Here is a 13,763-nt window from a genome sequence, read left to right as displayed (position 1 = left end):
AAAGCTAAAAGTATATATTTTTTTGATTTTTTAATTAAGGCTATATACATTTTCCACCATTTCCCACCCTTAAAATTAGAAATAAGCAAAGGCTTTGATTTCTGGTCAAACAGATGGAAAAGGGCTCTTAGAAATCATCTACCAGAAAAAGTCTTAAAACGTACATTACATTTGTATATCTATTTAGCATACATCACCATGAAGAAAATTACATTCATATCCATAATTATGGATTTCTGTGTAGTACAGATCAGTGGCCCATGAGGAAATTCCGTTACCACAATTCAGTTACCGGTTGTAAATCCACTTCACTTAGTGTAGTTCAATAACCAAAATATATTTTTTCAACTTCAATGTGTCATGACATAGCTGACACCCATTCTTTCTGCCAACATCTTGAATCTTAATTCAGAGCAGATATTTAACAGTTTTGGGAAAACTTGGACACAAGAAAATGGGAGATTTTACAAAATTTCTCTTACCAAACTTTGTGTCTGCAAAGTTCTTCCAGTAAATGTTTTATAAATTGTCAGTGTAAATTGTTAAAATTAGTTGTATGGTTTGTTAAACTTTTAAATCAATGGTTTTTGTTTGGAATACATTTTAAGTGAAAAATCAGAGTCTCTGTGCAATTCCGTTACCATGGAATTGCCCGACCCCTGATTTCCCTGACCTAGCCTAAAATAGATCAAGGGAATAGATGGAAAGCATCACCTTTGAGCTTTTATTCATCCAACAAATGTTCAACAAATAAACAATGAGGTAGAGGCAGGAGTTTGGTTTCTTTCTATATCTTTACTGTAAGAATATCATACAAAATACAATCAGTCATACAATCAGTAGGCTCAAGAGACAAGGGATACATTCTTGTTATTCAATACAAGTACATCTCTATACAGACATTTCTCTTTCTGATACCAGAAAACCATACTTGTCCATGCATATCCAGTTCAATGCGAGTCATAAATGGGTTAGCCTTGATGTCTATCTAAGGCTACACGTACTGTACTGTATTGTATTGTATGCAGCTGTCTCCAGAACAGACCAGCTGCTTTCAGTAAGTGTGTACATATTCTGTAGTTAGTAGATGGTACAGTACAGTGCTGGATCCCATGGCCTGTTGTGTCTTCCAGTGTACAGTGAGTATTCTCTGTCTTGTCTGTCTGCCTGCCTGCCTGCCTGCCTGCCTGCCTGCCTGCCTGCCTGCGGGGTCAGTGTCCCTGGTCCTTGTGTGACATGCTGAGGATCTGAAGTAACAGACCCTGTACCTCCTCGTCCATCCGGCCCTGAGGAAGATGCAACACAAGTCTACACAACAATTCATTTTGCACTGACCCTATACTGATATGTCTTCTACAAAAGTGCATAGAGTACTTACCTGGACAGCAGCCAGTAGGTGGGATCGGTACACAGCTATGACTTGTCTGTGCGTTCGTTTCCAATCCTGTAATAACATATAGAGTACAGTATGCTCAAGCAGTCTTTTAACCATGAACGTGAATAAAGGTATTTATTTTGGCTCATTGGTGCCCTCACTTGGATTTCCTTGGAGAGTACAGCCACTCTGTTCTGCAGTGACACCTGCTGGCCAGGGTTCCCAGGGTGGACTCTCTCAGACTGGGAGTGAGAGGAGGAGGAAAAGCCCAGAGGAGGACTCAGAGCCTCCACAGCCTCCTTCAGACAGAACACTTCCTTAGACAGCTCAATTATCTACACACAACAAGGGAGGAAGGGAGATCATAGATCCCTTCATTTCCAAAGGTCATTTTCTCAATTCAAATCACACTCATGCCCTCACTCTTAAGCACTATGTGTAGATATAAAGGAGTGTATAGCAATATGGAACCCAGCTTCCCAGAGGGCAAGGAACCTAACCCTTAAGATCTGGAAGAAGTGTCAGGGGGTAGGTTGCCTGACGACTCATACTGAATGTAATTCCGCTGCTCTATCGCGACATGCAGTGCATTTGGAAAGTATTCAGACCCTTTGTCTTTTTCCACATTTTGTGACGTTACAGCCTTATTCTAAAATGGATTCGATTGTTTTTTCCCTCATCAATCTACAGTACCCCATAATGACAAAGCGAAAAAATGTTTTTAGAAATGTTTGCATATATATGTTTGCACATACATACATACATACATACATACATACATACATACATACATATAAAAAACAGAAATACCTTATTTACATAAGTATTCAGACCCTTTGCTATGAGACTTGAAATTGAGCTCAGGAGCATCCCGTTTCCATTGATCATCCTTGAGATGTTTCTACAACTTGATTGGAGTCCACCTGTGGTAAATTCAATTGATTGGACAAAATTTGGAAAGGCACACACCTGTCTATATAAGGTCCCACAGTTGACAGTGCATGTCAGAGCAAAAGCCAAGCCATGAGGTTGAAGGAATTGTCCGTAAAGCTCAGAGGCAGAATTTTGTTGAGGCACAGATCTGGGGAAGGGTACCAAAACATTTATGCAGCATTGAATGTCCCCAAGAACACAGTTGCCTCCATCATTCTTAAATGGAAGAAGTTTGGAACCACCAAGACTTCCTAGAGCTAGCCGCCCGGCCAAACTGAGCAATCGGGGGAGAAGAGCCTTGGTCAGGGAGGTGACCAAGAACCCAATGGTCACTCTAACAGAGCTCCAGAGTTCCTCTGGGGAGATAGGAATAACTTCCAGAAGGACAGCCATCTCTGCAGGTAACAGCACTCCCCCAATCAGGCCTTTATAGTAGAGTGGTCGCTTGGAGTTTGCCAAAAGGCACCTAAAGACTCTCTGACCATAAGAAACAAGATTCTCTGGTCTAATGAAACCAAGATTGAACTCTTTGGCCTGAATGACAAGCATCACATCTGGAGGAAACATAGCACCATCCCTGCGGTGAAGCATGGTGGTGGCAGCATCATGCTATGGGGATGTTTTTCAGTAGCAGGGACTGGGAGACTAGTCAGGATCGAGGATAAGATGAACGGAGCAAAGTACACAGAGATTCTTGATGAAAATCTGCTCCAGAGCGCTCAGGACCTCAGACTGGGGCAGCCAAGACAACACAGGAGTGGCTTCGGAATAAGTCTCTGAATGTCCTTGAGTGGCCCAGCCAGAGACCGGACTTGAACCCGATCAAACATCTCTGGAGAGACCTGAATAGAGACCTAAATAGCTGTGCAGCGACGCTCCCCATCCAACCTGACAGAGCTGGAAAGGATCTGCAGAGAATAATTGGAGAAACTCCCAAAATACAGGTGTGCCAACCTTGTAGCGTCATACCCAAGAAGACTCAAATCACTGCCAAAGGTGCTTTAACAAAGTTCTGAGTAAAGGGTCTGACTACTTATGTAAATGTCATGTTTCAGTTTTTATGTTTTATAAAATGTGCAAAAATGTCTAAAAAACATTATGGGGTATTGTGTGTAGATTGATGAGGGGAAAAAATGATTTTATACATTTTAGAATAAGGCTGTAACGTAACAAAATGTGGAAAAAGTCAAGGGGTCTGAATATTTTCCGAATGCACTGTACATTCAGTCGGAGACCGCCACTGTAGAAGCTGTTTCTGCTGACGTCAAAGTGAGGGGCGTTGTACAAAACAAGTCATCAGCGATTGGATTGTCTGTAACCAATCAGAATATCAAAGGCAATTTCTATTTCCGAAATGCCGCTTTCACAAGTGTGTTCAGGCTCTAGCCCAACCCATCGGTTTTTGGGACCAATCAGAATTGTTTGAATGTGTTCGCATTCGAAAAGTCGTCGGGGAGGAGATCAAATCCAGACTCCTCGTGTAGAATAAATGTTAGTTGGTGTGGTGTTTGACCAGAGTGATGTGGATGGGTAGCCAGGCGAAGGGGGAGGGGCTAGAGGTTGATTTTGAATAAAGGACAGTGTTGCTAAATTTTACTTCTATCATTTGTGTCTCAGTCTTACCTTGCGGTCCTTCTCCTTGACCAGGGCCTGGGAGTCCTGGATGTCTTTCTGGAGCTCCTGGACGTGGCTGGACTGGGCCTGCAGGTCAGCCAGCTGCTGCTGCGCCGTGGCCAGCTGAGCCTCGGCCACCTGACACTCACTCTTATTAAACAGAGCCTCACGCTGCACCTGGAACACCTGTTGGGAGGGAGTCAGGGGAGAGAGGGGGGAGTGAGGAGAGATAAAGACAAGGGGAGGAGGGAGAGCACGTCAATGGCCATGAAAGGAAAAGCGGCAAGGAGCTACTGTATAGTACACACACATAACTAATGCTAGGAGAAAGGAAACCCTGGTGCACATCAGTCCAATGTGTAGTCAGTAGCATGTGGCTTGTGGTTAACTCTTGAGTTAAGGTTTCAGTCTCTAATTTTGTTAAAATTCTCTGTATTTTGGTGAACAGGAACAAATACAACACACACACCTCGGTGCAAGTCTTCTGGTGATTGCGTGTGAGGTTGTTGAATTGGGCGGTGAATGCGTTGATCTCGGCCTGCAGTGAGAGGCGCTGGGACTCGTGGTCCTCCTTGGACACCAGGCCCTGTTCCACAGCCTTCTGGGACCTCAGGTCTCTCAGCTCTGTCTCCTTCACACTCAAAGCCTCCTTGGCCTCCGCTGCACTGTTCTCACTGGCCTGCAGGGAGCGCTGCAGCTCCGCCTGACACACAGCAGAGACAACACACACAACGTGAGGGTGCTTTCCTAGTACTTTTACTGTAGGTAACAGTAATTGATTTTGGGTCATACATGATGACGGAGGGGTTGTTATTAGTGCCAAATTATATTGATTGCACAACCCCATGATTTTTATCTACAATTTGTAGATTTTTTTATAAAAGCCTAATGTCCATTCACTTAGGACCTCAAAGTAGTATGACAGCTCATTCTTGTTATTTGCTAGAATACCATTTGAAGCTAACCTTAACTTTGTCATGCTCCTCCCAGGATATAAGGTCCTGTTGTGTGGCCTGTAGTTGGGCCTCCAACCTGGCCGTTTCTGTCTGGGCGTGGCATCGCAAAGCCCTCTCCGCCTGCAGTTCCTGGGCTGTCTGGGCCAGCTGCTCCGACAGAGCCGTCAGCGCCTCTGTGTGTTGGGACAGGGATACTGCATGTCTCAGGTGGAGGGTGTCCTGAGACCGACCCTCGCGCTCCGCACACAGACAGTCCGGAGCCTGAGCTGCTTCCTGCCTAGCCACCTCCAGTTCCTCCCTCACCCGTCTCAGGGAGAGCTCTGATATTAGAGAAGAAATATTACAGATGTAGAGAGTGCTCTTATTGGTGAGAAGTATCACCACGCAAAGCTAAGAAAGAGCTCTGATTGGACAGAACCCACTGGGCTCAGATGTTAATTCAACATCTATTCCACATTGGTTCAATATAATTTCATTGAAATAATGTGGAAACAACGTTGATTTAACCAGTGTGTGCCCAGTTGGAAGTGAAAGCAAATGAGACATAAAAGCAAATTAATGGTTATAAACTAGTTATTTACAGCTTACCACTAATTAACTACAGTAAAATAATTTGTCCTTATGCCCCAAAGTGAGCAACATTTTTTGATAAGTGACAGAGATCATTATAATAGCGGAGTAGCTAGGTTTCCATCCAATTGGCGACAGATTTCATGCAAATATTTCCCACCAGAGATGTGTTTTCATCACACTGACTTGTTGCAGATAAAAGGCTGTGCGTGATCAAGTAGTGCACATGAAAATAACTTTTGCGGTTAAAGTTAAATGGGTTTCCATCGCATTTTCAACTCTATCAAGGTTTTTTTTCACAAAGTGCTCTAGCCAACAGCTCACAGATACAGTGCTGGTAGGCTAGTCTACATGATGAGATTATTATGGATAAAAGCAAGATCATTTTGGGGGGTCAAACGGCAGCCCAGCATCAATCATCATGTCACCAGAATAAGACCCTCGATATTTATTGGAAATGAGCATCAAGCTCATCACCCTGAACTTTCACCAACCTTATGAAGTTCATCAACTTATTTAATCTGTAGCCTAATAAACTGCAATAAACCGAGTCACACAACATATCATTGTGTGACTCCAAGTTCATTTCGATATGATGGTTATTATATCAATATTTATGCATAAAGGCTTTTCCTCTGATGTTTTTTGCATAATCAATTTTACAGACATAAAAAGAACCCACAATGTCGAACAAACAAATTGTCTGCAGACAATTATGAAATTGTTCCGGCATTTCCTGTTTCCAACAGCCCGGTCATTACTTTTTTCATGCATCAGGTAATTCATCTGCATGAAATGGTTGGATGGAAACCTGATTAGTAACAGGACACCAGGTTGACACCAGGGAAAAACACACCTGATGTAATGGAGGGCTCTGACCCTTCCGACCTCTCTTCCTCATCTCCCTGACAGTGTTTGGGGCTGGGGGACCGTAGTCTGTCCAGCTCCAGTAGGGCCTCGTTCAGTCTCAGGCTGGCCTCGGACCTCTCCCTGGCCAGTTGCTCACACTGCAGACCCAGGGTCACCTGCACCTCGTCCATCTCCGAACGGGGAACACAGTCCCTCAGCTCCCTCTCCAGCTCCACCACACGGCCCTGGAGCCTCAGCAACACCTCTCCGTCTGACTCTACCACTTTCTCTCTCCCTCCCCCAGCTCTCCCTGACTCTTTGCTCTCCGCCAGGGTGGCCTCCAGTTCGCTCACCCTCTCCCTGAGGCTCCTCACCCTCTCACTCTCCCCTCCTCCGTCCTCCTTTTCAAACTCTTTTTCTGTCCCTTTCTCTTCCAGGACTGCCTGTAGTTCCTCAACTTTCTTTCTCAGCTGTTTGACTGTGTCATTGTCCTCTGCGCTCTCCCCCTCTCCCTCCCTCTGTCCCTCCCCCTCTACCTCCCTCAGGCCCGCTTCCTCCCTCTGTCCCTCTCCTTGTCCCTCTCTCTCTTTCAGCGCCTCCTCCAGCTCCCTCACCCTCTCTCTCAGCTGCTGCGTCTCCAGGCTCACCACCTCGCCGCTGCCCCTGGGGGTCTCTCTCTCACCCCCCATTCCCCCTGCCTGTTCCCCAGAATATACCTCCAGGTGCACCTGTTCTCTCAGCTCCTCCAGCTCAGACTGGGAGTGGGCCAGCTGTTTCTCCTTGCCACACAGCCTCTCCCTCAGCTCCTTACTGCTCTCATCCTCCGTCCCCTTCCCCTCTGTCCCCTCCTTCTCCTCTGCCGCTGTCTCTCCCTCTCCTCCTCCCGCCACCTCACACCTGGAGGTGAACAAAAATAAACATCAGAACTGAAGTGAAGTGAGAGGCTTACCTATTGTGTTAGAATCTTCAATTACAATACTGTGGCTGGCAGGGTTCAAATTACATATTGACTCTTAAATAGTGGGCTTAAAGACTCTAAAATAGGACTGGACCAGTGTTAATATGTTGAAGCCTTCTGGGGGTGTCCATGTTTATATATTACTGTAGTGCCCTGGGGTGGACTACCCCAGGGCACCAAATTGAACTCCACCCCAGGGCACCAAATTGAACTCTAACCTTAGTGAGTGATGTAAATGTGACATTTTAGTAATTTAGCAGATACTCTTACCCAGAGGGTATACAGCGGGGCTGGTGTTGTGGGTGATAATCCTTACCCCTCTCCCGCCATGCTGGAGGCCTCAGCTGAAGCCTGGGCCTGGCAGTAGCGCTCCTGTAGAGCTTCAAACTCCTTCCTGAGGGAGTCATACAGAGCCGTGGGGACAAAGTCTGGGCCGGTTGTCTGCATGTCAGGGTCATCCTTCTCAAACATCTCCAGCATCTGCAAACCACACAAAATCACAGTACAGAAATAATCAGTAAGGGTTTTCTTTCTTCGCTAACAGTTGTAATGTGTATCTCAAGTCAAGCATCCTATTTTTATGTCACAATTTTAGGTCCACATTCACAGAACTGCTTCCTCTCCTCTTCCTTCATGACAGCTTCATAGTTAGCTTCTGTGCTGTACCACCACCCCTGCTGCCCCTCACACACAGTCCCAGACAAACCCTCCAATAGTAGCCTGGTTATAACCAATGATTTATATTTTCAGTACACTAGATGGCTGATAGGAGGCGTTGTGTTGAAGCCACTGTGCCTCCATCTTGGCACGCCCTCACCATTGTAAAAAATAGTTAGGAAGCTATAGAAATCTATTTATTAATGTCTACATTAGTTTTTGCCACATTTATTCTATTACAGACACCTTAATACAAATAAAAAAATACAAAATATATTAAAACATTTCCCTGAAAGTATAATTTTTAGAGATGTTACTGTCCCCACTACAAAAAAAAAAAAACACATGTAATTTTGACCTTTAAACATTTAATTGAAATACTGTAGAATTCCATTCATGCCTATGGAGGACTGTTACGTACTGGGGAGTGTCAATATGGGCGACCAGTGGCTTCAAAGCCTCTCAATAGCCAATACATAGCATCAGCAATCCAGGGTTTAAATACATTGAATAAAAATATGTAAAATGTTGGTCCCATGTTTCATGAGCTAAAATAAAAGATGTTCCACACACACAAAAAGCTTATTTCTCTCATATTTTGTGCACAAATTTGTTTACATCCCTGTCAGTGAGCATTTCTCCTTTACCAAGATAATCCATCCCCCTGACAAGTGTGGCATATTAAGAAGCGGATTAAACAGCATGATCATTACACAGGTGCACCTTGTGCTGGGGACAATAAAAGGCCACTCTAAAATGTGCAGTTTTGTCACACAGCACAATGCCACAGATGTCTCAAGTTTTGAGGGAGCGTGCAATTGGCATGCTGACTGCAGGAATGTCCACCAGAGCTGTTGCTCTACTATACACCGCCTCCAATTTGGCAGTAAAAGGGCCTCACAACCGCAGACCACGTTTCACCACGCCAGCCCAGGACCTCCACATCCGGCTTCTTCACCTGCGGTATCGTCTGAGACCAGCCACCTGGACAGATGATGAAACTGAGGAGTATTTCTGTCCGTAATCAAGATCTTTTGTAGGGAAAAACTCATTCTGATTGGCTGGGCCTGGCTCGCCAGTGGGTGGGCCTGGCTCCCAAGTGGGTGGGCCAATGGCTGCGCCCCTGCCCAGTCATGTGAAATCCATAGATTAGGGCCTAATGAATTTATTTCAATTGACTGATTTCCTTATATGAACTGTAACTAAGTAAAATCGTTGAAATTGTTGCTCTATACATCATTGGCTGTAACCCTTTGTCCTAATTCTGTCTACTTGTACAGACCATGACCCAGTTAGTGAAGAAAGCCTGCACCTCTGTGTGATGCTATTATTCTATTTATACCTGGGTACTGCTTCATCATAGACCTATAAAGTGGTAATATGACAAACGGTCCAATCTGACGCTGTTCAGCCATCCTTGAACCAGTGCATCATCATCATCATCTGCTGACTGGGACTTCTCTGGTCTGGATTACCTTTTGATTACCCCATTTTTATCAATGAATCAGCTGATGGCGTGTATGTGTGTGTGTGTGTGTGTTCTTACCTGCACTTTGAGGACCAGCTCCTGGTTCTGTGAGGTCAGCTCATCCACCTGTCTGCATAGCTCAGCCACAGTGTCTGGGTCTGCAGGACGAGGAGAGGTGGAGTTGGGGGAGTGTGCCTCCTCCTCGTCCAGAGCAGAGGGAGACTCTCTGGACCACCTGGAGAGCAGCTTCTCAGCAACTTCAAGATATACGGGGTAAATCAATGTCATATTTTGTCAAACACATTGCAAAACATCAGCCATTACCATGGCAGTAGAATTTGAGTGAAATGCATCATCTAGTTATGATGTATGACTCATTAGGGTTATACAACTTAGTCCAACATTTGGTCCATTTAACAAATATACAAATGCCGTATCTTAATTTGATCATCCTGTTGTTGCAGGAAATGCAAGCTTGTAGTATATTTGGGGTTTAAAAAGGCTTTCAAAGTTTGTAAATTCCTCTTTATTTCATACATGATTTTATTTCACCTTTATTTAACCAGGTAGGCAAGTTGAGAACAAGTTCTCATTTACAATTGCGACCTTGACCTACATTTGCCCTAACAAAAAATGTATTAAGCCCTACAAAACAATGTCCATTCATTATAATCCACATTTCCTGTTGCTGCAGGATTATTTTTAAGAAACTGGGACAAAAATTAAGATACGGCATCTGTAACAATTTGCTAGCAGTATTCCCTCTCTCCCCCCACACACACCTGGGAAGTCCAGTATGTCATCATCTGAGTCACTGGCTCCGATCACCTGACCTGCCTTCAGCTCCTCCAGCTCAGTCTGTAGCCTGTCCCGCTCTGCCTCCGCCTGTTCCAGACACTCTCTCAGCTGGGTCAGCTAGCACAGGGAGACAGTGAGGGCACAGCTATTACCAGATTTCTAACATCCTTTCAGATATATGAGACGTTTCCAAGGAAGGGGGTTTGAGCTTGATCTCAGACTGGGAAATGAACCGTGCATGCAGTACCTCCTCCAGGTCAGTGGGTGCGCTGTTGTGCTGCTGCTCCAGACCTTTAATCTTCTGGAGCAGACGCCTCCTTTCCAGACGCAGCCTTCGGATCTCCTCAAAAACCTCCTCATTCTCCGTCTCACAGACACACACAAGGAAATGCATATCAGTGGTATCACAGTCAAACAGCAGCACCGTACTCATTAGCAGTCTCAAATTGAATACAGTAGATAGTGATTCACTATGTATTGTCTGTTACTTTAGTCATGAATACTGCTCTTCAAAATTGATATCTAAAGATGAATCCTTTGAATTGAGTTGTTTGTATACCATAAATATAAGCCTATTCTATCTCCTATATGCTTAGGGTGCTATGCAGACAGTATGCCGTGGCAGGGGAAGTAACTCACGAGGTTGGCCTGATTAGAGCGCCGTGTCTCTGGAGACTGAGCTGAGGGAGAGGCAGGGGGAGGAGAGCTCTGGGGGGCAGGAGAAGGCAGGGATGGAGAGTCCTGGAACATCGTTATTAAAGTTAGTATGATTATGATCATCACAGCCTAGCATAAGTTAGAGTTAGTAAGAATCATATAGAAAGTATTTTGTAAAAACTGTGCCATCCATCTCTGGAGTTAGCCTCGTACCTGGGGAGGGGAGTGAGGTGGAGGAGGGGCTTTCCTCTTGCGGGGGGTGGTCCCCCCTGGCAGAGGAGGGGGAGGTGGGGGCTGCCTCTGGAGACACAGACAAGCAGAAGGAACAGGAAAACAGGAGAGAAATAGCAGCAAGGACAAAAGCAAAGCCAGGCAGTACTGTAGCCCAAAACGTTGTGAAATTAGCTTTTAATGTGTGATGTTACTTCAGCTGTTGTTGTTCAAAAGATGTTGTAGATTGAAAATGGGATAAGAAGTTGGTGTTCCTTCTTATGTTGTAAATTCTATTATGTACAATCTAGAAATAGTTGTGTTTTCACATGTACTGAATGTGTAGTGAGTGAAAATGGAAAGCTGAGTGGTCAGTTACCTCCTCGCCGTTGCCCTCAGTGGCTATGTATGCATGGGGAGAGACAAACGGCAAATCCTTTTAACCTCTGGTCCATTGAGATTCAATACACGCGCATGCACGCACACGCACATACACACTGTAGTTATAGCTAAACAGCATACCGGCCCATAAAAATCCTCCTATATATCGTAGCACTCAGTATAACACCAAACAACAGCCCTACTGTAAGACACAAGAGTCCTCATATATCACAGATACATCAGAGACATTTCAGGCACTGATCTGTTCCATTCATCTCCATTTCAAACGAAGCACACATCTGTTTTTCGTAAATCACCAAGCCTTTGTTTGAAGATAAAAGTGCAGCAAGCCTCTCTGTTTCAGGCTTTTACAATTACCCCCAGCTGTCCCCTTTACTTCATCCACTTCCTCACATTACAGCCATTTCCTGGGGGACCAGAGTAGGGCCATAGACCAGGCCATAAAAGTACAACTGATAGAAAGGATTATGCTCCATGGATTCTGGTACAGTACATTAAATAGCATACAAAGTGTTGTAGTAGTTGGCAATACTAATTAATTGAACATTTGAAATTGTACACCAAATATGGCCCCTGGTATAACCAGCAGGGAATGTGGTCTGTTCTATCAATTATAATTATATCCACCATTCTACCAGGGCCCAGAATGAAGCCCCAGACTGGGCTTAAAGGGTAGCAGAGCAAGATTGCGCTCAATTTAATTTCAAGTCAGTTCAGTCAAGAAATGGATTGAAGTTCCAACTAAACAAAAATCCAAATTTAAAAGGAATTGAGCCCAAACCTGCTTCAGTCAGCAGGTGAGACATCAAGAGGTTACCGTGGGTTACCTGGAAGACAGTTCTGCAGAAGCTGTGCGATCCGCTGGTTGCCGGCGGTTACGCCGTAGTGGGCTGCGTCGTGTCTGAAGGCGTCGGCCAGCTGTGGGTTAGCCCCCCCCTTAGCAACACCTCCACTGTCTCTGCACTGTCACTCTCACAGGCCAGCATCAGGGCTGACCTACAACACAAAAACCAGGACATACTTTTTTTCCACCAAATCTCTATGTTTGATGCAAATGGAATGTGTCCAGACCCTTTTTGGAAATTTCACTTTGGTTTCGGGAAACTTACCCCACCAGTGATAGACTTCCTCATGCTCGTTCTACAGTTTCAGGCAGAGATCAAACCGCAACAAAGGCTCCAAAAACACCCAAATACATCCTTTTAGAAATGGCAATGCTCTCAGTATAGTGATGCAGGTCTTTAGATATTGTACATATGACATTTTGTAATTCCAAACTTTATCCGCAACGTTATATTCCATTTTGTTGGACTCGAGCGATACATTTCCGTGTACGTTCTTTCTCGTTTCCCGTATCACCACAATGGGAACGAGAAAACCTGTGTGTGTTCGACCACGGAAATGTATTGGGTTTATGGAGCCTTTGTTCATGTTTCTCTGCCCCTGCAACAGCAGAAAGAGCATGAGGAAGTATATTGCTGGTGGGGTAAGTTTCTCAAAACCAAGTGAAATCGCAAAAACATTGTCTGGACACCTAACATGTTCTTTACAAAAACAAAGTGAACTTGACCTTTCAGTTGTGTTCACAGTTTGTCTTGCATAAGTCAATCTAATGTTGAATTACCTGCCCTGGTTGTCCTGTATGTTGGGGTTGGCCCCTCTGTCCAACAGGAAAGCACACAGCTCCACTCTGCTCATGTGGGCTCCTAGGATCAGCGGGCTCAACCCATCCTGAGATAGACAAGACCACAATGGCTTAACATGGTTGATTGAATCACATTTTAGTGCTTGGCTGTAACAAAACCCTGCCCACCCTGTAGTTCTCCAGGACCTGGCTTGGTGATTGTTGCTGTACAGAGGCAGTCTAAAGCCTACGCCACTTACCCCATCCTGGGCATCCAGACTGGCCTTAAAGTTCCACAGAGTCTCAGTGCAGGACAAGCAGCCGCTCACAGCTGCAGGAAGATGGGGAGACACCATAGGTAGACAAATGGAAGGTATAAAAGGGTTGGGTTGTTTACAGTGTTACACAGATGGTGCTGTAATCAATTGCATTATCGCTAGGGCATTGCATACCTGCGTGATGCAACGCTGTCTGACCAAAGCTGTCTGTGGAATCTACAGGCAATCTCTCCTGTGGGAGTATGAGACGTATTCACCAAAAATGTATGATAACTGCATACCTTATTTTCCATGTATCGTTGAAATGTTAACTATGTCTGTCTGCTGTACCTGTAATAGTCTCTTCAGGCACTCAGGCTGGCCGTTCTTGGCTGCTAGGTGAATGGCACTGAAGCCTTGAAGTTGATAAGGCCA

General features: G+C 44.9%; 1 protein-coding gene across 1 annotated transcript; it reads right to left on the bottom strand.

The window, feature by feature from the left end:
* Window positions 1-775: 775 nt before the first annotated feature.
* Window positions 776-12,413, bottom strand: ankrd24 (ankyrin repeat domain 24). Its single transcript, XM_014169711.2, has 15 exons — window positions 12,275-12,413; window positions 11,425-11,447; window positions 11,049-11,135; window positions 10,818-10,919; window positions 10,426-10,545; window positions 10,163-10,295; window positions 9,459-9,637; window positions 7,572-7,735; window positions 6,305-7,194; window positions 4,888-5,198; window positions 4,392-4,625; window positions 3,932-4,108; window positions 1,537-1,710; window positions 1,379-1,444; window positions 776-1,286 (listed from the first exon to the last, which is right to left on the bottom strand). Exons 8-15 carry the CDS (start codon window positions 7,733-7,735, stop codon window positions 1,212-1,214), a joined length of 2,091 nt encoding a protein of 696 aa, XP_014025186.2. The 5' UTR covers window positions 9,459-9,637; window positions 10,163-10,295; window positions 10,426-10,545; window positions 10,818-10,919; window positions 11,049-11,135; window positions 11,425-11,447; window positions 12,275-12,413; the 3' UTR covers window positions 776-1,211.
* Between the last annotated feature and the right edge of the window lie 1,350 nt (window positions 12,414-13,763).

The sequence above is a fragment of the Salmo salar genome, chromosome ssa23 (assembly GCF_905237065.1).
Source record: "Salmo salar chromosome ssa23, Ssal_v3.1, whole genome shotgun sequence".
Taxonomy (NCBI): Eukaryota; Metazoa; Chordata; class Actinopteri; order Salmoniformes; family Salmonidae; genus Salmo; species Salmo salar.
Note: the sequence above shows the minus strand (reverse complement) of the source record. Positions and strands in the feature narration are given on the sequence as shown.